The 24,755-nt window shown below is 37.0% G+C and overlaps 1 protein-coding gene and 1 long non-coding RNA gene across 3 annotated transcripts in view; one reads left to right on the top strand and one right to left on the bottom strand.

The window, feature by feature from the left end:
- LOC140682480 (uncharacterized) overlaps nt 1-24,755 on the bottom strand; it is a 155,627-nt gene that overhangs the window by 54,712 nt on the left and 76,160 nt on the right. The window lies entirely within an intron of this gene.
- ADCY8 (adenylate cyclase 8) overlaps nt 1-24,755 on the top strand; it is a 117,632-nt gene that overhangs the window by 84,567 nt on the left and 8,310 nt on the right. For both annotated transcript variants that reach the window (XM_030266702.4, XM_004174209.5), the window contains 7 exons: nt 3,476-3,576; nt 7,528-7,729; nt 10,164-10,253; nt 11,587-11,759; nt 14,559-14,640; nt 19,072-19,230; nt 22,937-23,083. In XM_030266702.4, coding sequence (XP_030122562.2) covers nt 3,476-3,576; nt 7,528-7,729; nt 10,164-10,253; nt 11,587-11,759; nt 14,559-14,640; nt 19,072-19,230; nt 22,937-23,083 — 954 coding nt within the window. The remainder of the gene's footprint in view (nt 1-3,475; nt 3,577-7,527; nt 7,730-10,163; nt 10,254-11,586; nt 11,760-14,558; nt 14,641-19,071; nt 19,231-22,936; nt 23,084-24,755) is intronic.

Here is a 24,755-nt window from a genome sequence, read left to right as displayed (position 1 = left end):
ACAGATCCTGGTTTATATTGGTTTAGATAACAGCTATGTCAGTGCAGTTTAAGCCACTGGAATACCTTGCCACTCCTCTCTTCTGTCATTGCTCTTTGTCCTTCTTTGGTGATAGGATAAATGTGTATTCCACAGCAAGCAGTAGCAGTTACATTAGAGAATGGGTTAACTCTCTGAGGCATTATGTGTATTTCTACAGGAATTCTGCAATATTTCATTTTTCATAGTATTTGTGCAGGACCACACCTGGTATATGTTATAGATTCTTTACTGAAATTGACTAGTCATTACTAACCTGTGTTTCACTCATTAATGCTTGATATGTCATTTAAAGACAATTCACATTCAATTTTACTAGAGATTTTTTCACAAATAGCATGTACGCAGATGGAGCAGCTCATCACAGGAAAGTACTTCTGATGGTAGCATGAAAAGTTACTAAAATTTCCAATTATATAATAATTCATAGGAAAATCTGATACTACTTCAGATTATTCCAATAATTAAAAGATATCATCATGATGATCTCCCTAAATATCAATAACTTTAAAATATACATACCATGTACTTTCATATAGGGTAAAGGAGAGGTACAGGACAGGGAATTTTACATGCTGGTAGGGATTTATTAAAGAAAGTTTCCTGTGTAAATGTTTGTATAAAGATATTCAAAGTCTTCCTCCATATTTGCATTTGGATTAGAAAACAGGCTAGGTTTAGACATGAAACATTTACGTATTTTCTGTGAGGTGAGCATACTGGAAATATCAAAAGAGCTTTGAATTTCAAAGTACATGTTTTCTTAGTTCAAATATTAGACCTAAATATCTGAGTTTCTCTGTGTCAGAATTTCTGACTGGTAAGATAAATAGAAATTACATGAGCAGGAAAACAATTTTGCTCTTCCTGCTTGCTGTATCTCAGCAGACACAGGCATTGCCTCCTTCCTTCAACTCAGAAACTTCCAGTTGCGAGGAGGTCTGCAAGAGACGCTGAGCAAACTCTGTGCCTGTTCAGCAACATTTCTATTGCTGGTCAGCAACTGGATCTCTGCCTACTCTTTGGTCTTCTCGGGAGTTCTTTTCCTCTTCTGTCTTAGACTTCTTGAAACATATTCTTCTATTCCTCTCCTGTATTGCAGAAACTTTTACAGCATTATTCTGATGAAGAAGAAACTCGGTCTCCCTTTTCATCTCTAAGGTCCTCTCTGAGTCAAAGAGCACAGGATAAGACCAAAAACTTTCCTCCCCGGTGTACAAACATTTTCTTTAGGGGAACATGTGAAGCCTGTCATATTGCTGGCACTTCCCTTTCAAAGAGGCTTTGGAAGAGAAAGTGAGGAATAAGCAGCATTACTCAACAGAAGAATCCTGGCCTTTCTTAGTTTCAGCCAGCAGGGTGGGCAAGCACATGGATAAACAGTTCCCTCCCAGCAGAGCAGGTAAATGGCCCAAACCCCACGGGTGCCTTCACTCGGCCATCAGCAAGTCACACCAGCACAGGTGGCTCTGTGGGGTACTGCAGGGAAGGTTTTCGCTGCAGACAAGGTCACATCACAATTCTTCCTACCACTCTACACAGCTCTGGTTGGCCACATGCCTCCCCATGATTTTTGAAGGGCCTTCAGGCTTAGTGAATCCTTCAATTACTTCTACAAGTCATTAAGGGGTAGACTGCTACAGAGCTGCTACATTTATCATTTATGTCAGTGCTGCCTAGGGATGCCAACGATTCCTCATCACAATGTTGCCACTGATTAGAACACAGCATCCATCCTTTTGACATAATTCTCAACACAGCAGGCCGTTCTATGTTTGTGTTTCATTCATCTAGTTTGCCTTAATTTCCCTATGGAACAGTTGGGATTTCATGTTATATTTTAAGGAAAATACCTTTCTTTTTCCCTATTTGAAAAAAGCCTCTGGTCCATTATTTATGCAGACTGATGCAGTTCTGTTTCCTTGCACACAAAATCAGTGTCAGTGCCTCTGGGGTTCCAGCAGCAAAATGAAGTGGAATTACCTGTGGCCACTATCAAAAATCATGCCAAAGTGATACTGCCAACAGCAGACACAAGGTATAATCACAGGAGAGGACGAGTCAAAATGAGGAACACCAGAAAACGAGCCCCCTCTCTTACTCATGGCAAACAGGAGCAGGGAAGTGAAATCTTTTTTCCATCTGGGAGCTTGAGACTGTTTTGATCAGATGCTTATGCTGAGACAATGTCTCAACTAAAGGTCCATGTAGAGAAAATACTCTAAGTCTAGCTAGGATCTCCCTTCAAGAGCAAATCAGCTATGAAATCCAGTTCAAAGCTGGACTCTCTCAGTGTATGTTCTTGACACATTTCTTAATAATTTTTTTAATATTATAATGATTTCCAGTCATTTATAACAGCAGTTTTCCCTATTTCCAAATTTCTGGAGAGATATTCTGGTATCTGATATTGCTTTGACTCTTATAGCCTTTTTTTCAGCCCTTTTAAAACAGCAGAGCTTTAAACAAAATGAAGTTATTGTTTAGAGGAAGAAAAATGACTGGGACAAGCCTTTGCAGGGTTTCTTATAAGCAAAGAAACTTTGGTGGCATCCATAAAGATAAAGAGAGTTACAAAACATATTCCTATGGACTAATCTTCATCTGCTGTAAACAGCCGCAGTTTAATTGAATTAGCAATGATAAATAACAGCTGAGGACTTGGTTAATATTTCCATTTTAACTGATCCACTGTGGTCTATCAATGTGTCTGTTACTCCATTTCTTGGTAATTTCCATTAAAAAAAGAACCTGATAGTAGTCTCAGTTGTTTGATATGGTGGAGAAAAATATTTTTGCAATAAATCTTTATAATAATGCACCTCAAATAGTCTTTTACATTTGGCGAATGCCTATATCACCAATTTTCCACACAGCCTCTGACTTTGTTAGGATACAGAGTGCCAGCATCCCAGCATCCCAAAAAGTCACAGAATGTTCTGACTGCATAATTGTCTTAAACAATAAAATTATAAAAAAAACAGCAGACCAGCCTCAATTTGGCCACCATTGAGACATCTCTGGGCCATCATGCATGCAGAATCACAGATCACTCCAGTGCTTGTCTTCATGTGAGAAAATTCATGGTTTCTCTGGTTATTAAGTATTTCATAAGCAATTAAATATTTAGCAGCACAAGCTCCTAGTATCTACCTCAGAATTTTTAAAGCAAATAATTTTGAACAAAGCAGAACAATTTTGTATTGCAAATTACATATTTTTGCTCTCTTGGTTAAAATATTTTATCAGATTATTAACAATTTATTTGATGGGGTTATTTTTTCTAAGAAAATTCAGGTTTATTGATTTATTGGTGCACAGTGTTAATTTTCCCCATGCCTCCTATATAGATCAGGCTTAATGAAACTACTTAATGTATTAACAGCTAATTTACTTTTCCATGTGTGTGTGTTTTTGTTTTTCTTTTTTATTCTAGTATTCTCAAATGCGGGATGAAGTATTCAAATCAAACTTGGTGTGTGCATTTATTGTTCTGGTATTTATCACTGCTATCCAAAGCTTGCTCCCTTCTTCCAGGTAAATACAGAAATTTATCTCTATATATCTGAAGTCAGTCTTAGGGGCACAGTGGAATAACATTTTTAGGATTGATGTGCAATGAACCAATAAAATCTGCTTGTTCCCCAGAAGTGTTTGGAAATATTTGTTCACTTTTTTTGCAATAGTAACTCCTTTTTTACCACAATATCTACAGCTACATGTTTTCAAGTGAGACAGCAGTATGTACTGATGTTATATTGTTATGTTTTCAAGTAGAACTACCAGCAAGTTAAGTGGAAATTGAAGTTACAAAAATTTTCCACAGTGTGTCCTGGTGAAACATGATCCAGAGCAATAGCTGTGCCTCTTTGCTAAGTGATTGATAATCACCTTGGGTATCAGTGGCTCTCCTGGTTTTGTTTAATAAATGCTTTGTAAGAGAATTGTACTGCTTGCTTTGCTGCTGACAATGTGATTTGCCCAGCTGGGAAAAGCAGTCTCAGGACATTAATAAGCAAGAGGGTGAACTGGTAGATCTGTTTTCACTTTGCTCTCCTTTGAGGCTGACTGAGCAATATAATCCTATCAAGGTGATGAAAATCTGAGACATAGAAGAGACCTCAATATCCACATTTCACAGACTCAAACATATCATTTGGCATTTTATGTCTACAATTTAATAATGAGATCACAAGAGTATGTGCAAGGACTGAGGTCAGTTTTCTAGAATGGGACTGCCACTGTAACAACCCTCTGGTCCCATTTGGTCTTTGACAGAGCAAGTGTTAAAAGAGAATGCGCAGAATAACATATTTCTTAGGTAGTTTCTAGCACTCAGATGAACCTTGACTTTTTGATGGCTGACAGTAGAGTACAAGAAATAAGATATTTATTGTGTTAGAGTAGTGCAGCAAGATTTCTTGGATCATTTCTGGAAGACTTGAGTTACCAGGTTGATGTCTAAGAACACCAAAGAGGTGGTTAGGTGCAGGCAGGCAACTACATTCTGTAGCAGTTGTGTCTCATATGTTTTATAATTCTCAGCTGAGAAAGTACCCAGAGTAGTGTGTGACCTTATGTTGTTCCTTATGTGCTATATTGCCCCTAGCAAGTTTGTTTGCTTTTTAAAAATTCTTCTCCCAGTACACAGTTAAAGTTCTTCACTTCTGGTAGATGTTTTTGTTTGTTTGTGTGTTTGTTTGTTTTTTTTTTCCTCAATATGTACAAGAAGATTTATGGATCCTATTAACAGAACCTGTTTTCCAAAAAGATTTCTGCTGCTATATCAATCACTGCCATACCAGATAATAAAAAAAAAAAAAATAGACATTTTTTTCTACCTGCACAGATTCATCTCTGTTAACTCCTGTGAGGATGTTTAGTCCACTGGAGTGAGGGGGAAGGAGTCACACAAACACATTGCCTCTAGCTGTCTCAACTCCTAGTTTCTCATCTTGCCAGCAATCTTGTGGTGTTCCCTGAGGACCTTTTTGTCACTGAATGTTAAAGAGGCTGAAAATACAAATAGGTCAAAATTAAGATTAGGTAAATTCCTACAAGAAAAGATCAGCAGAGTTTTTTTTGAAACTATGACCTTGTCTTCAAAGATGCCCTGAAAGGCTGATTGCTAGAACGTGGGGAGATATTTAGGGAAAGGATATTTACCACTACCCCTTTTGTGAGAGAAGCTTTGGAGACACATGAGTATTTTATGGCAGTTCCTATGTTCTGTCAGGAGCTGAAGATCATTGTCAAGGCTTAAAGAGATAAATTTTGGTCTTGTTTTTTTTAATGTTCTGATACTCTGCTTCAAAAAGTGTGTTTCAGTTTTTTAAAGAGCATGCCTGTCAACAGATGAGCAACCCTAAAATAACAGGATAGGGGTTTTGAGTGAGAAGGTTTCAATATGCTTAAACATATTGGATGAGAAAATAATCTGGAAGTTCAAATTTTCTAAGTTCCAGTTCTAAAAGCAGCTCAAGGCATGAGCAATTGAACAAACTATCACAAAGTTAGACAGGATTTGGATTCAGAGAATCTTTGACATAACTGCATATTCATTTGTTACGCCTCTGGTAAATATCAGAGAAGTAAAATACTAGGGTGGAAAACCATGGAAATAGTTTCCATGAAACCACTAATAAACTATAATTCAGTCCTCATGGTAACTTACCAGTTTCCTAAGGACATATATAAGAGTTTTTCAATGAATGTTTCAGATTTCTGTTGAACAAGGATGAAATTTTGTATTTGCTTAAGTAGACATGTGAATATTTTTTGAGCTGAGTTTTTGGTCTCTGAAAATTTGGTGAAAATGCTATTTAAATTGTCATAGAACATATATTACTAAGGTTCTTTGGGGAGCTTCCCAGAGAGTTTACCTTAGTCTGTGTGTTAAAGAAGGGAATCATACCTCAAATCTAATAGGTGTGGAAGTTTCAGAATTTTATCTTAGTTTGTATCTGTCTCCCTAAGGAAAAATATTTGATCCATTCATGCATTTTTCCCTGACAGGGCAGATGCACGTAAATTTAAAAATCTTTACAATAGTTTTTATTCTCTGAAATATGGAGTTGGGGAAATTACTGTAAGAGAGATAAAGTAATGCCATATTTTTTACCATAATTGTCCTTTATGAAACCATTATATTAAATTCCCAACGTTGCAGTGATTCATATTCTCCATCTGAGAGGCCTGGGAGTGTCATCAATTTCCTGCAATGAACTATTTATATGCTCACATGGACAGAAGTCTTACTAGACTGCTGAGATACTCTTATTTCTGCCCATTTTTCACTGGGTTATTCTTGTGAAGGAAAAGAAAGCAGATTTCAAATTGTTATTAATTTAAACACTGGAATCTTCTGTTTTACATCAGTTTTCCTTCTGTCTCAAATCAGTCGATTTGGGGCTGAATGAGGGAAGGCAAAAGCCCTTTTTAAACTTAACTTCATCTTGACAGTAAGAGAATCCCTGAAAAGAAAATCAATTGGTCTTGAACATCTTCTTGAATGAAAGGGCGATCCAAGCCCGGTGTCGTAGTTCTGGGAGAAGTTCACAGATAGAAAATTATTAAAGTTTTTTGTTTGGATTCCTCTAAACTTATCAATGCATTTTATTGTACTTGGTCTTATCAGCATATCCCATCAAAATCTTAGCACTGACACTTGTTCATCTCAGAGGTCACACTAGGCCACCTTGAGTTTAGTTTTTAAATCAAGCAGGCTTAGGCAAGACACAAGCACATAAATCTTTGATTGAACAGCTACAGTAGAAAAAAAATCTTGCCTATAAATTTATAGGCAAGAACAAATGCAAGGTCTGTTTCTCAGGCACATAAACAGGTTATTCTGCCATTTTGGGTTTATATCCCAGACTTAGGTGTGTAGATACTCCCTTTTTAGTATCTTAATTCAATAACATGGGTCTTAAATATAGAGTTTGTCAGTCCAAAATAAGTACTAATGTTTAGTGTCCTCAGGCTGGATCTCTTGAGGCTTGATCCTAATCTTTCTGAAGGCCTGAATTTGGTTTTGTTCAGAGCTGAATCAGGCTAGGTTAGCAGAACTGGTAGGCTACACCAGCATATATAGACTGTCTATATATAACTGAGGTATAGTTAGAAACTATCAGTTCCAAATCTGGTCGCAGGCACTTGGCTTTGCACAGGAAGAAGGCTGTTGCAGAATACTGCTGGTCTGTGGGAAACTGAAGGAATTAATCTTCCATCAGCCTTTGTCAGTGTCCATAAACTGGGATCAAAGTATTGCCACTAAAGAATGAGTTAATCTGAATCTCAAGTGACTTCTATCTGCCCATATCTATGCAGTGAGATGAATTAGATCCAAGATACAATAAGGGTGATAAGGGTGATAAGCCCTCCTGAATCCCCTGACTAGTTCTACATGGACACGTTGTCAAGCTTTTCTCTTGACTGATTGTGTTGGGATTTAATGCTGGATTCTCTTTTTTTTTTTTTCTTTCCCAGAGTGATACCAATGGTCATTCAGTTTTCTATCCTGATTATGCTGCACTCTGCTCTCGTGCTGATAACTACAGCAGAGGATTACAAATGTTTACCCTTAATGCTCCGGAAAACTTGCTGCTGGATTAATGAGACCTACTTGGCAAGGAATGTCATTATCTTTGCATCCATTCTGATTAATTTTCTTGGAGCCATCATCAATATTGTAAGTTTATAGGGAACCAAGGAATATTATACAGTAAAAAATGATTTATGAATTATTAAGCTTGCTACAGGACTTGTTAACTACATCTATAAGCTGTGTCTGATTTAGATAATGTAAAAAAGGCAGAGCATCACAGCTTCAGGAAATTCAATCCATGGCTTGATCTAGGTATTTCTGAAATATCTAATTATTTCTCGCTCATGAGTATCATCTATTTTTAAAACCTTTTGTCAAGTTTCTGTCCAACATACCCACTCTTTGAGGACCATTTTTAATTTTCTGACATGCTGAAATACTTTCTTAGAGACTGTCAATCCAAAAAATGCTTATGGATGTTAAATTCTTCCTTTCATAAATTCTCAGCTCATCTTACAGTTCTACTATTATTTAGATTACTAAATTGCTAAAATTACTGCAATTGCTAAAATAATAATTTTAATTTTTACAATTGCTAAAATAATAATTTTTTAAATTCCAATAAAAGCCCTGATTGTACTGATGTATTCAGCAACATGAGAAAGCTTTGCATAATTTAGGCAGATTATAATGTCAGACAACCTGACAGGTGCTGAAGTCTGAGCCAAGAATGTGGTATATGTCTCACAGAGAGACTAAAAGTATTACTGATAGGAGACCAAGTAAGAGAAAGAAAAATGCATTTCTATCGTTACTGAAAAAATATAAATACCATAAATGTCAGGAAGTTCAATTGATCTAAAAACTTTCCGAAGAAAAGGACAGTGGTGCATTACAATATAAATCCCTAATCAGTGTTTTAGAATTTAGAAGTTTTAAAATCATGTATAGCAAATAGCTTTCAGGAAAGTTTTTGGTACAATTGGTCTTAATCGTAAAAAATATGTCTAACACACTATCTATGCCAAATGTGTTACTTCCCCTGATTTCTTGTACATTATTTTTTAAGATTTGTCCTCTGCAATTTTCTGGGCTGGCTAATCCAAAGACAGTCAAAAGAAAATTACATTTTACTGTCACACCAGTGGTTTTCTATAAAGTAGGAAACAGTCATACGTATTGTCATATATTTAGCTGGACAATGATTTGAGTCTATAGGAAATAACAATGTTAATATACTCTCATTATTTTATATGTCAAAGTTCTTCCATAATAAGAGTTTATTCAAGAGGGACCTGCATGTATTTGAGAACAGGTAATGCATCTGAGCCTTGCAGCTTTATGTGTTCATTGAGTTCAAATGCAGCCAGCTGGAGGGGTCTAAGACTCAGATGCTTTCTGAGCCATAAAACTTTGGTTTCACCAGGGGTTCAAATGAGTCTTGTGAGTCTTAAGTGTATTCTTATTGTTATAAAATTAAGTTTCTGATCCTGAAAGTCTCTTTTAAAAAACACCTGTGACATTCTGCCCTGCAGAGAGGTCTTCTATACCTCATAAATTTTCAGAAGGTACCATTAATTGTCTGGTGTCACGGAAGAGTGCAAAGCCAGCCAGGTAATACTCCTACACTGCAGAGATGGCTGAGTGGCTAAAAGAACAAACGAAAGAGTAACAAGTTCAAAATTAATTGGAATTTAATGATAAGAAATTGGGCCTCATTAAATGAATTCTTTAACTATTGGGTAAAAAGACCTCTAATCAGCTTGTACACACCAGGTTGATGACATGACCTATTATAGTCATCCAGAGTAAATAAATATATATGACAGGAGACTCCATCTGCTTTAACTGTCAAAACATGAAGCAATTAATAATTTTTTCTTCATTGTAATTATAGTGTAATCATAGTGTATTCCAACTCGACAATGCTTTGTATCTAATGCTCTTGGTATGAAATACAATTAAAATCAATGCAGGTTACAACAACAAAAAGCAATATTACATTATCATAACCATAGTTTCATGAGTGAATTTTTATTCCCTTCCATTCTAAGCATCACAGTTGCTGTTCTGGGACCACATCATGTTTTGGTACAACCAGGTCTGTGTGAGATCATGAAAATGAAGGCTGGATGTCCCATATCCAAAAGGATAACACTATCCATAGCAGATTAAAACAGCTTGCAGAAAGAGCACACATTCAATCTGATTTTGTGCTCCCAATTAAATAATTTTCTCTATAGTTTATAGCAAAGTCTAAGCACTTTGAGAGGTCATTTTTAAGAGTGCAATATGAGTCCTCTGGAAGTCCCAGAGGAGCTCATCTTTCCTCTCTGAAAAGAGAGCATAGTGAGGCTATGCAGATGCTAAATATCTGCAGCACAAATAGCTCCCTCTTTTCCATTTCATCTCCACAGCATGACTTCTTACTGTCTATTTATTCAGCCCTTGGTGCCAGGTGGAGAGCTGGCATGGAGAGCAGCAGGTCAGCCAGTCCCAGCCCTGAACCCAGACAGCCAGACAAGCAATTAGTTACCAGTGCACAATGTAGCCCTGATTTTGTTTTATTTCTTCACAGCTGTGGTGTGATTTTGACAAACCAATAGCACTGAAGAACCAGACCTTCAATTCCTCTGCCTCGTTTACAGACATCTGTTCCTGTCCTGAGGTATTTCTGAGGGTACTTTTGCATCTGAGGTGTGGATCCACAAAGGTTATATGGCAACCACTACCTTGTGGTGGAGTCAGGGGCTCAACACTGTGAAGAAGGGAACATTTCCATATGGTGATAGAAAAAGCAGAGGCTGGTTACAGAAGGAATTAACCTTAAAATCTAATGGGGCATTACAAATGAAATTTAACCTTTGAACATTATACAGAACCTTTATACTGGGAACACACCCAGCAATGATTCAATGAACCTAGTGCAATAAAGCACACTACCTAATTTACATGAGTGTAATGGAGAGCAAAACTTCTTACATGACAAAGACAGTAGTTAAGACTGCTATGGCTATTTTAAGATTGGTTTTGGAGAAAAGAAAAACAAAGAAACCCTCGCTAAGATGAGCAAGCAGGCAAGAAAATCAATGTGTTGGTCATGTGTGGATAAGAGAAGTATGTTGCTTAGAAAGTCATATGGCAGTGTCATGATACTGCCAGCAGTATGCTCTCAACAGCAGGGATGCAGACTTTCCTACAGAGAAACTGTACTAAAGCAAAGCTGTACCCAGAAAAATGAATACTATCGCTCCTAAAGCTGTGTGATTGGAGTTAATTTAAACTACATTTGGACTGTGGGTGTTGATGTTGCTATTTTAAGTCTGAACAGCTCATGACCATGATTGTCTCTCTCTATCCAGTATCAGCTGCATGGATTGCATTTGGCAGATGACTAATCATTGAGAAAAATGAGACAATGAAAAGATTAGAAAATAAGATAGGAATAAAATTTCCAGGCATCACATTTTAAGAGAGAAATGTAACCAAGCTAGACCTACAGTATTAAAAATTTGAAAAAAAAAAGTGGAAAAAAAAGTCCTAATCTGTGGCTTTATCCTCTCTCTTCAGTATCATGGGAAGAATTAAAGTAGAAATATGATTCTCCCATCCTGAGTATTTTGTGGGTCTTGTGGAAATTTAGACTCCAAAGGAATATAAATTATTTTCTCCCAGTAGACTTCACAGTAGCAAACTACTGCATGCAGCATCTCTCCCTTTCTCTTTTAATTACAGAGGATGCTGTTTCCCTTATAATGCAATGAAAATGCTATAAAGGCACAGCAAACTATTTCTGCTGATGTGGAGGTATGAAAAATAGAGAATTTGTAATTTCACTTCTATTTTAGCAAAACACTTATTTTCAAAGTGCCCTGGGCCCTTAAAGGACTTAGCTGAACACTGAAATCCAAAATAATCTTTCCATACTTATGGTTGCTTGATTGTTTACATAGATGCTTATCTCTGATCACCAAAATTAACCAGTGCTGTTTTCTGTTCAGTATTTTGTCTTCACTGGTGTGCTGGCAATGGTGACTTGTGCAGTCTTTCTTCGTCTCAACTCTGTCCTGAAGCTGGCAGTGCTCCTCATCATGATTGCGATCTACTCTCTGCTGACTGAAACTGTTTATGCTTCCCTTTTTCTGCAATATGACAACTTTAACCACAATGGAGAGTAAGTGTTCACAGCCCCCTTTAGGAACTGCTTTTTCTTAAGCTGATGGTCCAAGTCTTGCCAGAGTATGAGTGTATTGCATAGCACCACAGTTAAATATGGAGTGATGGTTGCAACAGGCAATGACTAATTCAAAATTATTCATAATCTTTTTCTTTCTCAAGCCTTTTTATTAAAATTTTCATTTCATGAGGGCATTTAAATATTGATCAGTACTTGTATTTTATGTCTCCTATAGTCTATCAATGTTGACTAAAAATATTCATTGCAATGCCCATACCTTGGTCATTACTATTCTTGAAAACTCCAGAGACACCAATTAAAATTTCCCCTCAGTTTAAGAAAACAGGAGTGAACAATTGATTTTTTTAGAATAAAATCCAAACAAATAATGAGCAGTTGTAAAAAATATAAGGAACACAGGCATGATTTGTAGAAGAGTACTTGAAGGACATGCTCCACTTCCTCCTCCTCCTCCCAGATTTCTTTTTTTCCAGAAGAGGAGCTGAAGTGAGCAGAAGAACCACAATGATTTTCAGAGTCAGAGATGCAATTAGTGTTGCAATAACTGAATCTAGAGCAGCAGTAATTTAAATCATTCAGAAAAACACTTCAGTCTTTGATACTTGACCAGGGTAGTATTGCAGTTGTTTGTGCTTTTAAGTGCAGATGAAGATGCTCAGAGTGAGAGAAAAGCAGGGATTTGCAGGACAATTAATTCTCACAACAGCCACATCCTTACACATATCGAGGATCTGCATATCTTTCCTTACTTGTTTCCTACAGTACCAAGGTACCAGAGACTTGGGGTGTAATTCCTTTTTCTAATGTTAATTATCATCCTACAGACACATATCCAGAATGGATCCCAGCAAATCTGAAAAACAGCAGTAGGCAAACCTTTGGCTAAGTAACTAGAAGTAGAAATCATGATAATTGTCACTAACCAGGTGTGGTAAAGAATCTCCTTTGTGTGAAAAACTTGAAGAATTCAGAGTAGCCCTGCCAATAAAACTTTCTAGTGACTGTTATCACAGAAGAGTGAGAAAGAGGCAGGAATATTCCCCGGAGTAGCCAACAGCCCAAGACATAGGGAAATCAGTTGAGATGCTCCTCTCTTACAACAAGGATATGAATTTAAGCTCTGATATTAGGGAGAATGAAGTTCAAGATTGTGTGCCCTAAAATTGTTTTTTGGCTCTTTGGTATTTTAGCAATATAAATTATTTGAATAAAAGGGTTTGCAGCTCCTCACAAAATTCATCCAGCTATGGTGGGTATAGCTACACCACAATATACAATAACAGGTGAGTTTGTAACTAAGACATTTAAGGCTCTTGCCTTTAGCCAGTGTACAAGGGGTCCTTTTGGAATGTGTTCAATTGGAGGTTGTATTTTGGGCAACTTCAAAATAGGTAATATTTGAATTCCAGCATATTTGCAGATGACAAGGTCACTTCCTGCTTGCTTTTGCTCTGTATTGATGACTCATCCCATAGCAGCACATTTCCAGCATAGTAAATTCATTAGGACCACAAAGGCAATTCCGTTATCTCTCTCATTAGAAATTTTCCTTTCGGTTTAGTCTCAAGTTCTGTTCTTTCTTTCTCCAATTTCTCTGTCATAGGAGTCCTCTGACAAATAGCATCCCATACTTCTTTAAAAATTACTATGGAAAACAGACCCAGTACCTGGACTTCGCTTTGTTCTTAGATCTCAAGGCAGACTAAAGGTTGTCCCAAAATATCTTCCAATCTCTGGTCCTTATTTACTCATTTATTATTATTTTTAAATTTTCAAGGTTTTATCACCACATAACCACTTTCTTTTTCCCATCTCCCTTCAACAAGATAATTGACAAGTATCTCTGTTCAATTCAACTCCAAATTTATTTTTTTCTCTCATTTGCTTTACTATAAGTTTGGCTCTACCATTTCCCCAGCTCTTTTGTCTGTTCCCTGGGAAACACGCTTTAAAAAAAACCACCCTGGCATACAGAGATATTTTCTTCAGTTTTTATTCATCTTTCCACATAACTGTAATTTCTCTCAATATTTGAAACTCCCTGTTACTGCTTTTAACCCCTCTCATTTTATTTTAAACTTTCTTTGTGCTCCATACACAGCACCTATGTGATTTCATACTGCCAGTACCTGCTTGGCTCATCTTCTCTGCTTCCCTGTGCTCTGCAAAGGTTTCCTTTACGTCCCTTGTCACAGGCTTCTCTGGTTCCTCTTTGTAGCTCAGTAAAACCAGTCCTAGCTCCTGCTTGCCATTTTTTTGGTCCTCTTTTAATCCATGCTGTATCCCTGTCATCTCCAAACCCTTCTCACAATTTGGGGATGTTTCATTTCAGCTCCTGCCTTGGACTTCATCCTTTAGCTTTATTCACTGGGCTTTTACTTTCACAGCCTGGAAGTTTCCCTTTGTCAGCTCCACCTCAACCTTTCCCCCCAACGATGTCACCTCCTGCACCCCACAGGGGCTCTTACCAAGCTCCCAGGAAGAGACTGACTGACACACAACTTGCATATCACATTAGAAAGTGAAAGCTCATCACCTCCTGTGTACCTCCTGTAGGCTACAATTTAGTTACTTAAAATGTGTCTCCAAACAGGGAGATCTCCAATTACACTCCTGTTCCCTTGAACTAATTGCTGCTTAATTAAATTTCAAATATAGAGTATTTTTTTAATGAACAACAAAAATTACCACTTATTAAATGAAACTTTTGAACAATTACAACACTGGAAAATAAATAACTGTATTTTACTTTATTGTTTGTTTGTTTTTTTCCAGCACAGACTTCCTGGGTACAAAGGAAGCTTCTTTACTACTGATGGCAATGTTCCTTTTAGCTGTATTTTATCATGGTCAACAGGTAATGCAAACATTTTATTCAGCCTTTCCCTTTGTCCCTTGCAATTACAAGATGTGACAACAATTACTTTTAAAATACCATCTGCCTTTTTACCCTCTTGAGCATATGACCTTTTGCAATTTAATAAACAATATGCAGAATCTGATTAAAGAAACCCCACATCTGACACTGTCTAGCATTCTTAAAAAAATGTGCAATATTCTATTCAGCAATACTCAAATTATATTGCATTTTCTATTTGAAAGAACAAACAGGACACCAATATTTTAGACATGTGTGCAGTTCTGGAGGCACCTGACAACTTCAGTGCACTTGAGTAGGCAAAAATCCAAAATATAGAAAGGGAATAAAACCCAGTAAATAATGAAAGTACTGTGAAATATCTTACTCTGTTTATAGAGAAAAAACTAACACACTCAAGGAAATGAGAAAAATTTGGGTAAAGCACCAGTACTTACTCATCTGTGTAATGGACCAGTTACAAGAATCCGTTCACATGGACCTAGATCTTAAACAGGATTTAGGGGCCTCAGAGCTTTAGGACTGACATCCTTGAGGAGGAATTGAGAAGCTGGGTATTTCAGGAGTATATACACAATGCACAGGGAGAGAGAACTATGGCAAATTTAGATTTAAAATAACAAATGCATTGAATAAAGACCAGCTAAAGCAGGGTGTTTTGTCCACAGTGTTCCTGGCTCTCAAGCTCTGGATGTCAATCATGCTGAGTTGAGGCAGTTTCTCATCACAAAAAGCAAGGGGCACACTGTTTTAGAGAAAGCACCAAGGACAGTTGCCTTTAGTCATTGTTAACTTGCTTAATGGCTTTCCCTTCAAGACCATTAGGTTGATAAATTCCAGCATTTCCCAATCCTCCTGGAATGAGGTAGTAAGAGAGGACTGAAGCTGTGATGAATAAGACAATATTACACACTTTATTGCAGTAACTTTCTAAACTGTCTCAGAAGTCAGAGCCTCCATTCTGTCCACATGAATGCAAAAAGAAACCAACACCTAAATATTCTATAAATTTTCCTACTGTTTATCTTCTCTTGGGGGAATGAGGAATGAGTGAGTAGGGGAAGCAAATGATGAAATGTGTTTTGCACAATTTAAATTTGCACAGATTTAAATCTGATGGAAGTCAAATTTAAATTAGATGGAAATTAATGAACTGCGACATCTTCATCATGACATAAAGTACACTTAGGAATAATATGGAACAAATAGGAACTGAACAACTCAAATTTGGGATAAGCCTTATAGTATTCCCAATGGTTATTAACATATGTCAAGATAAAAATCTCAGGCATGGAAATCACCCAAGGTACTAAGAAAAACAACACTAAACAAGTTTAGGTGGAGTAAGAATTAGGATGAAACCATGCGATGCTCTTCATGATCCCAATCCTGAATGCAAATGTCTGTCTTCTACAAAAGCCTGATCTGGGGTCTTAAGAGTGTTTTCCAGTCCAGAGGCCTGTAAGCAGAGCACATTTTCCATTTTATTAACCTTTCTGTTTCTATAAACAGAATGGCTGCATTAAAACTGCCCTTGGAAATGGTCCCTGAGATGTGCTAAGTTCTGCACGTTCTCCCAAATGATTCATAAGGCCAGTCTATCAATTTAACAGCATCTAAAGGCAGAGTCCAGGAACATTTCATTGAATTGCTTCATTTCTTATTATAGAGTTAACCTAAAGATTTCTGTATAGTTGTCAACTTATGTGTATATAAATGTTCCATTCAAACCACATTAAAAAAAGCCAAAACAACAAAACCTCTTCTAAAGTGTGAATTGAGGAGCACATTAAGTCAAATAAAACTGTCCTTCAGCATGTCTTCCCAGCTCAGAAGCTGCAAAAGTTATCTGAAGTAGAATAGCTTAAAACTTGTCTTATTCTAAGTGGATTTACTGAAAAGGATTATTTTTGTAAGATATTTATGGATGTTCAGTTTTTGAATAATTAACTATTTTTTTTAATCTATTGTGATTTACAGTTAATGCCATATTTAGCACCCAAAATTTAAAATTAAATTTGAGAAAAAGGTGTGTGGTACCATTTTATTAGATTTAATTTAATAGCATGTGACAATTGTCTGCAGAGTGGCTGGGTAGAGGAAATAATGTTAGGCTTTCTGTGTATTACGTCTCTCTTTCCTTCACTAACTATTGTAATTAGAAGTGTTTCTTAAAGCTATATATCAGGGCAGGAAAACATAGATACTTTCGGCTTTAAATCCAGGAATATGTCTTTAGAAAATCAAACAACAGACCTTAAACTCAACCCTGAAATTCTTTTAGTTATAGCAAATATAAGAACTTAGAAAAACATCTTAATATTTTTAATTTTCAAATCTCATATATATCACTCCTTTCTTTCTGAGCTGATAGTGTCTTCTTGGTAGTCCACTGATGATGAAAAAAAAAGTATTTCATGTTTAAATATGACCATAAATAACCAGAATGCTGTTATCTAAAATGTAAAGATTAGCTGCTGCTATTCTGAGCTAGGCTTAGAGACGTGACATTTCCCTATAGAGAAGTATAAAAAATCAGCTCTGAAAAACTACCGCAGTTTTTTGCCAAGGTCTTATTGTAGTAGCATTAAATATCTTGAAGCATCAAAGAACACAAAATCCAGCAGCAGCTCCTATTTGAAGTCAATCTTTGAAATACCTTTAGAACTCCTTGAAAACTTACAAATAATTTTTTTCTTCTCAGTAAGTTGGTAGAGATAAAAGTCAGTTATCTGGTATGGGCTCTGTCTTCTAGCATAAAAGAAAGGCAAAGGAAATTGAAAAAGGTTGAAAAATATGTCTAAAATACTCTTTCCTGACAGTCGTTTCTTGTTGCCATTAATTCAGGGGATTAATGGTTACAAGAGAAGATCAACATATCAGTAGAAAAAAGTTTATTTATAAAGCTGGCTACAGCACCCAGAGGGCAAGTAAATCACTGCCAAATTACATACAGATTTTGGAAACTTGTATCAAGCTATGGTCACTTTTAACTTTTAGGAAGGAAAGCTCCCTAGAGTACACCCAACTTACAAGGTCCCTTGCAAAGTGCTTTACTTTTTTTCTCCTGAAGAGTTTGCCATTCATGACTGCTGCTGACTAAAACTGTGGCCAAGATGAGTCACTAAACAATGCCTGAACCCCCTCTTAGTCATTCCCACCCACTGCAGGCTGCTCCTTTATTTTAGTTTGGTATATTAATTATATTTCAAAAAATTCCTCTGTCCTAGCGCCTTCTGATGCCTTTCAAAATTATAAAATTCATCTATTTACTGGCACAATACACTTCTTAGCTGGGTGTTATCATTTCTGGTTAGAGCATCTCAAACCTCACAAATAAATGTTCTCTTTCAGTTTACTAACTATATATGTATATATGTATATATATTTCCATCAATTTCAGTAATACTGCAGCTTAATAAGTCATCCCTTGTGCAAGCTACAGTATCAGCTGCCTTGAAATCTGCTTAAAACTCTGCTTCAGTGTGATGCACACAAAATCTCTGGCAGTGTTGGGCACACACGTGCCTCTCAGGCAAGTGACACGATGCTTCAACACATTCCCTGCTTCAGCTAGCAGACAGTTGCCATTCATACTCAAATGAATAAGAATTTATATATATATCAGCAATGCATATATATGTATGCATGTATAAGATCTGCTGTGCACAGCTTTTGTTCTGTACACACACTGCACTGGAAATCATTTCACTTCAGTATTTAGCTGTGAGTATCAGGCAGTGAGACTTAGCGTGGATAAACTGTGATTGTAGACTCTGATCCCACAATATAGGCACAGAGTATTGGAGGAGCTGACAAATAGCATGTTTTCCATTAATTTTTATAAGATTAAAGTTGCAAATAACTGTATGTCCCAACAGCATAACTATATCATTTTTGTGCCACAGATTTGGATGTTCTCTTTGGGAGCACTTTGGGCTGTTATACAGAGATTTACTGAAAGATGTTCGTTCTTGAGAAGGACATCCTTGCCAAGAGTTTAGAGTTAGTCTTACACTAATTTTCTACTTAATTTGAAAATACATATGAAAAGGGGAACATATTTATTTCATATCAATACCTGCCAATACCTTATCTCCTATCAGACTCCATTATCTAAATAATAAGGATATGCTTAAAGGGAAAATAATTTGGTGACAGTTTATATCCACTGACCATAGCAGTAATATGACAAATATTATTTTGCTCAAGATTACCCTGAGAGTCTCACTGTACATAAGGCAAAGAAAAAAATCTCTTTTTCTGGCAAGAAAATAATATTGTTTCAGAGATCTTCAGCAGCACTGAAGGTGGTTACATGGCAGGAGCAATCTGCCAGGATGGCAATACAATCTCTACTCTTATCTTGTCAGGTTTTATTTTTGCCTCTTTCCCTTTCTAAAACTACAGCTTGAATACACAGCAAGGCTGGATTTTCTGTGGCGTGTTCAAGCAAAAGAAGAAATCAATGAAATGAAGGAGCTGAGGGAGCACAATGAAAACATGCTACGGAATATTTTACCCAGTCATGTTGCCCGTCACTTCCTGGAGAAGGACCGGGATAATGAAGTATGTGTCAATTTTCTGATATTTTTGTCTAATCAGTAAAAGAAATGTAGGCCTGGTAGCAAATTGCTGAAACTTATTTTTCTATAAGATTCATTGCACCAACACTGCCAATATTTGGTATCTGATTAACATTGAAAAATAATCGTGTTTTGAAGTAAAGGTTCTAGGACCACACCCGGAGTGATGTTTCCATGTTCTGAACTCACCAGTAGGACACATATGGGCCACACACAGAAAAATTCTAGCAATAAATCATCAAGATGGTTATGGGACTGGGGGACATAACACGTGAGGAGAGGCTGAGACAGCTGAGATCATACAACTTTAAAAAAAAAGGCTGAAAGAGCAGCTCATTGTTGCCTTCAAGTACCTAATGAGTGTTTATAAAGAAGACATTGTTAGGGGACTGGAATATCTCTCTTGTGAGGAGAGACTTGGGAAGAGAAGACTGAGAAGGGATTTCACTAATGCATTTGAATGTCTCCAAGGCAGGTACCAAGAAGATGGTGCCAGGCTCTTTTCAGTGGTGCCCAGGGACAGGACAAGAATCAATGGCAATAAATTAAAACACAAGATGTTCCACCTCAACATGAGGAAGAACTCTTTTGCATAGAGGGTGGCAGGCCCCTGGAAGAGGCTGCTCACAAAGGTCATGGAGTCTCCCTCTCTGGAGACATTCCAAACCCACCTGGATGGCATTCCTGTGTAACCTGCTCTAGGTGACCCTGCCTGGGCAGAGGGGTTGGCCTGGATGACCTGGATGACCTCCAGAGGTCCTTCCAACCCTTCCAACCTCAGAAATTCCATAATTCTGTGGTTTTGTGATTCTGTGAAGGCAGAGCAGGGTTCAGCCCTCAAATCAAAAGGGCTGTGAAAGAATTGATCTAATTGGTCCTGCATTAAAAGCAAATTGTACTAAATGAGATTCAGAAGTCTGTTCCAATCTATGAGTCCATGAAAATCTAGTATTTGAGTCTATGAAAATCTACTATTCATATAAAAGAGACGTGAATTTAGCAGAATGTCTGTGCAAGTTTATGATAGCCCAGTGTTGCACAAGTATTATTAGAGCCCTGACAGTGACTATGGAAGGAGCAAGCTGCAACAGACCTGAGGCTCTCATATCTTCAGACAAGAGAACATTTTTGCCTTTTCATATTGCCCCTGAATTGCCTGTTTGTGGCAGATAACAAAACACCCATTTCAGCAACAGTTTGTGGCTATGTTCCTAAAAATTTTTTGCAGTACACAGAGAAAAGCATGATAATGGAGTCTCTGAATATTCCTAAAAGTTTGAAGATGGATAAAGGAAATTTCAGAATTTGTTTCTGATAGCAGCAGTAAGTCACTTACTCCTCATTTGAAACACAGTAAATGCATATTATAATATTACATATATATTAAGGTACTGTATGATGAAATTGGATTATTTTCACGCAGTGTTTGAATTATCTTTTATAATGGGAAGGAATGTTGCAAGATTCACTTTGCCAGCACTGACATATCTACTGATCATGCAGCAAAAAGGAATTAAGGCTACCATTTTCTGTTGTACATTTTGGAAATGGATGTAGGCAGACTAATTAGACTGCACAATGAGGAATCATTGTGTTCTGATTTCAAGTATCACCTAGGGAAGGATGACACAGTGAGAACCTCCAAGAAAAGGCACTTTAGAAATTACTCTAGAGAAATTTTAAACTCGGCGGGTATGAAAGTGCCGTAGAAACCCTGCTACGCACATGAGAAAATGTGAGTGTGAAAGCAACCAGGTTCAAATGTTTCATTGCAAGTGGAGCAGACCTTGATACCAGTCAACAGTGTGTTCTGGCATATCTGCATTATGGATTTTCACAGAATAAGTTTCCCATCTTACACTTTCATTCACGTACAGTCACATGCATAATAATGTTCAGAAGCAAGCAGATGCCCCATGGATCACTGCTGATGCTTCAATAATTTGCCAGTGAATTAAATTCCACCACCCCTGCTTTTTGTAAGGCAATTTCCAGAGTAACTATGATTGGGGATGATTTATGCATGAGATGGCAAACAGAAAAATCTACTAGATTTCAGGGCAATCAATCCTGCAGTTTATGTCTGGCCATTAAGTTAATTTCTCTGCTCTCAAAAAAATGAATTCCCAAATATGTACTGTAGCAATTTCTTATGGTTGTTTTATTTCTGTCCTTATGCTTCTTACCAAAAATAGAAAAATGGAGCAACTGAAGGCTCAGGCAGTTGTTTTCTATATTCATTATCACAGGCACGAGTATGGCTGAGTGTATTCGTACTTCTCCTAGCACACATTTTCAGATCTTTCATAAGCACCCATGAATTAATGTGTGTATTACCTTTTTCTGTACCCACAAAAGGGAGTAAGAGTGTTCTTAGGGTATGGCTTCTACAACCCTGAGGATGCTCTTCAGTGAAACAAAATGTAAGGGCAGGAAGGGAATCAATCATGTTTTCTCAATCAAAGCTTTGCAGTGGCTTTGCAAACTAAAGGAATTTGCCCACATTTACTCTAAGACACATTGCAAAAGAGCCTGGATAATTAGAATCATTAGCAGCATATCAAAGAGCAAAGCAGAGGTTCAGGATGCTTTTCTAGGGAGAAGCAGGATGAAGAAATAAGGGCCTGAATTGTTCATGTCAAGTGTATGGCAATCAGCAGTACGTCTTTTTATCATGAAACCAAAGTATTAACATTTCTTAAAGCCACTAACAAGAACTTTGAGGAAAAAATACTTCAGGTCATAATGACATAAGAAAGGTTCATAAACAGAAATGGAAGTGTCCACCATTACCTAAAACTACAGAAGCTGAAGCCAGGAAAAAAAAAATCAAAGGAGAATATATATGATGGTGGTATATTAGCTGCAAGAAAAGCATACCAGGAGTTGTGGTAGCAATCCCTGGAATCTTTAAAGTTAAAATTATTTTTTTTTCCTAAAAATTAGCTTTAGTTCAGACAAGAACTGTCTACATTTTCACATATGTAATGACACAAGACCCTTCATAAATAAATTTGTCATTCAGTACTAGAGTGAATTATATGAATAATGTAAGTGGAAGCTTATTGCAGGGCATACTTTATCCTAATAGCCTTCTGTGACTGATCCCTTATAAGCTGCTTTCTGTTCTCCCCAGTAACTTTATTACCACTCCCACTTGTTTCTCCCTCCTTTTGAACCCTAAGAGCAAGAACATCTCCCAGAGCCAGGCAACCTAAGAGCTCCACAGCCACCTCAGGAGAACCAGAGTTTACCAGAGTAAGGTTTTTCTGAAAACTTGTGAATAAACAAACTTGCAAAGAGCTACAGTAGTGTGAAGTACAAATTATCCACCAGAAAATGTGCTAACTGGTATTTGCACTTGACAATGAATCCTTCATGTATTCAAGTCATTCCTCATATAAATCAAAAGAAAAATTTCTATTTCACTTTTGCTGGTGTAGCTCCTTGACCTGAGAAGCAGAAAGAGCAGGCATTCAAAGAAAGAGAAAACTCTGCATATAATCTGCAATTAAAATATTAAGAGCTGTCAGCCTCCTCCTGTTGAACCTGGCTAGCCCTTAATATACTCATGTCAGCATCAGAGGTTAAGGTATTATGAATGGAAAATTAAGAAAGCTATTTTAATCGCTTCCAATTGCACTTTCTCTATTATGTTAACACTTCATTTTTCCTCATTGTTTTTTCAGGAATTATACTCTCAGTCCTATGATGCTGTTGGTGTGATGTTTGCTTCTATTCCTGGATTTGCTGACTTTTATTCCCAGACTGAAATGAATAACCAAGGAGTAGAATGTCTGCGCTTACTGAATGAAATCATTGCAGACTTTGATGAGGTAATGCCAGCTACTAGCGAAACCTTTATAGTGTTTAAACTATCATGGCAAATATGTCATCCTAAATTATCAAATTTGGTGATTATTTTACTTCCAATAATTCTCTGATTTTTTTTCTCTCATATTACAATTGTCTGGTTTTCTTTTTTGCCCTTCATCCTGCCAAACATTATCCTGAATGATCTAATGAGATAGATATTGAAAGCAATACTCAAGTATAAACATCCATAAAAGCTCAAATCTGCACCAGAGTATCTGAAAGTAGAAAATACTTCAGTTCTGTAGAAGAAAGACATATGAACATATCTGCAACTGTTCTGAAAAATAGTGGTCTAAATACAAACATGTTGCTTTAAAGGTGGTGATTGAATAGACTCAATGAATATTAAACAGTAAAACAGTGCCCAGTTAAATGTGAAGCACACAGCTCAGAAGCAAATGTTAGGTAGATAATGAAAGGTGGTGGTGACATATTAACTGAAAATACTTGTCTGGTTAGGATTTTTATAGAGAGATAAATGAAGTACAGCTGCTTTTTTCACTGAAGAATTCAGAGGTGAAGGGATTTTTGTTTATGGAAAGGACACAGAAAGGAAAAAAGAATTTATTTAGGTATTCTGTCCAGTTAATTTCAGAAAAGGAGCTGAGGAGGGGACAAGAAAAAAAGAAGAGAAGTCATATCCCCAATGTAGCTATTGCTAGGTGAAAGCAAAGAAAACCTGATAACTGAAGAGGAAGTCAGGATAAATTTGCATACTCTGTAAAGTAGTTTGTAAGGAAGCTTATACAGGTAGTATCATGTCCTGAAATGAGCCCAAGAGGAATTGGGCTCATTTCAGGAGAAAAGGAAAGGAGACAAAGCATAGGCCAAAGAAGAGCTTTAAAAAAATTCAAAACCAGGAAGGATGAAAAAATACTGCCAAAGTTACCTAGCAGAGAGAATTTTAACCTCTGTACTGCAGGCAGTTTTCAGGAGAGTGTAGCCCTCCTGAGATCCCTGAGTGGTAAAAATAGATTTGGAACCACCTCTACCTAGCAACAAGATTGGACCTATGCTCCAGACTGCAATGATCCAGAGAGAAAAGGGAAGGGGAAAATATGGTATCATTGGTCTGTCACTTCCATCCCGGGCACCTGAGCATGGGGTTGCTCTTAAAGATTGTACCAAGGCTAAGATTAGTGACACTGAAATTGAGAGTTTATCCTTATAATTGGTGAGATACTAAAACTATGAGTGGGAAATAGAAGAATTCACTGGGAACACTTCCCTGTGCATTTTAACTGAGAAAAAAAAGAACTCTGTCACCTGCTAAGCTCCCGCACTGCATTCCCCATGGGTATAAATGCCTGCTTCTTACCTCCAGTATCTAACACAGCTGTCAGCATTCTTCTTGATTAATAGTTTTGTTTTTATTTCCAGATCTGATTAAAATGATTACCACTCAAATTAATTCATAGCAATAGTCTTCGCATTAAGATATTTTGTCATGCACATTCATGTAATCTTCACAACAAAATTCCTTTGCTGCTGTGGCAATTACTGAAGACAAGGTTTTAATCAAAACTCTAACACAATATTACTTTCAGGCCCCTAACACCTACTCTGTAATTAATAAAGGACTTAATTAGAGACTGTGTTATATCCCAGACATGTTTAGTTGAAGAATAGATA

The sequence above is a fragment of the Taeniopygia guttata genome, chromosome 2 (assembly GCF_048771995.1).
Source record: "Taeniopygia guttata chromosome 2, bTaeGut7.mat, whole genome shotgun sequence".
Classification (NCBI taxonomy): Eukaryota; Metazoa; Chordata; class Aves; order Passeriformes; family Estrildidae; genus Taeniopygia; species Taeniopygia guttata.
This window is presented reverse-complemented; position numbering and strand designations above follow the sequence as displayed.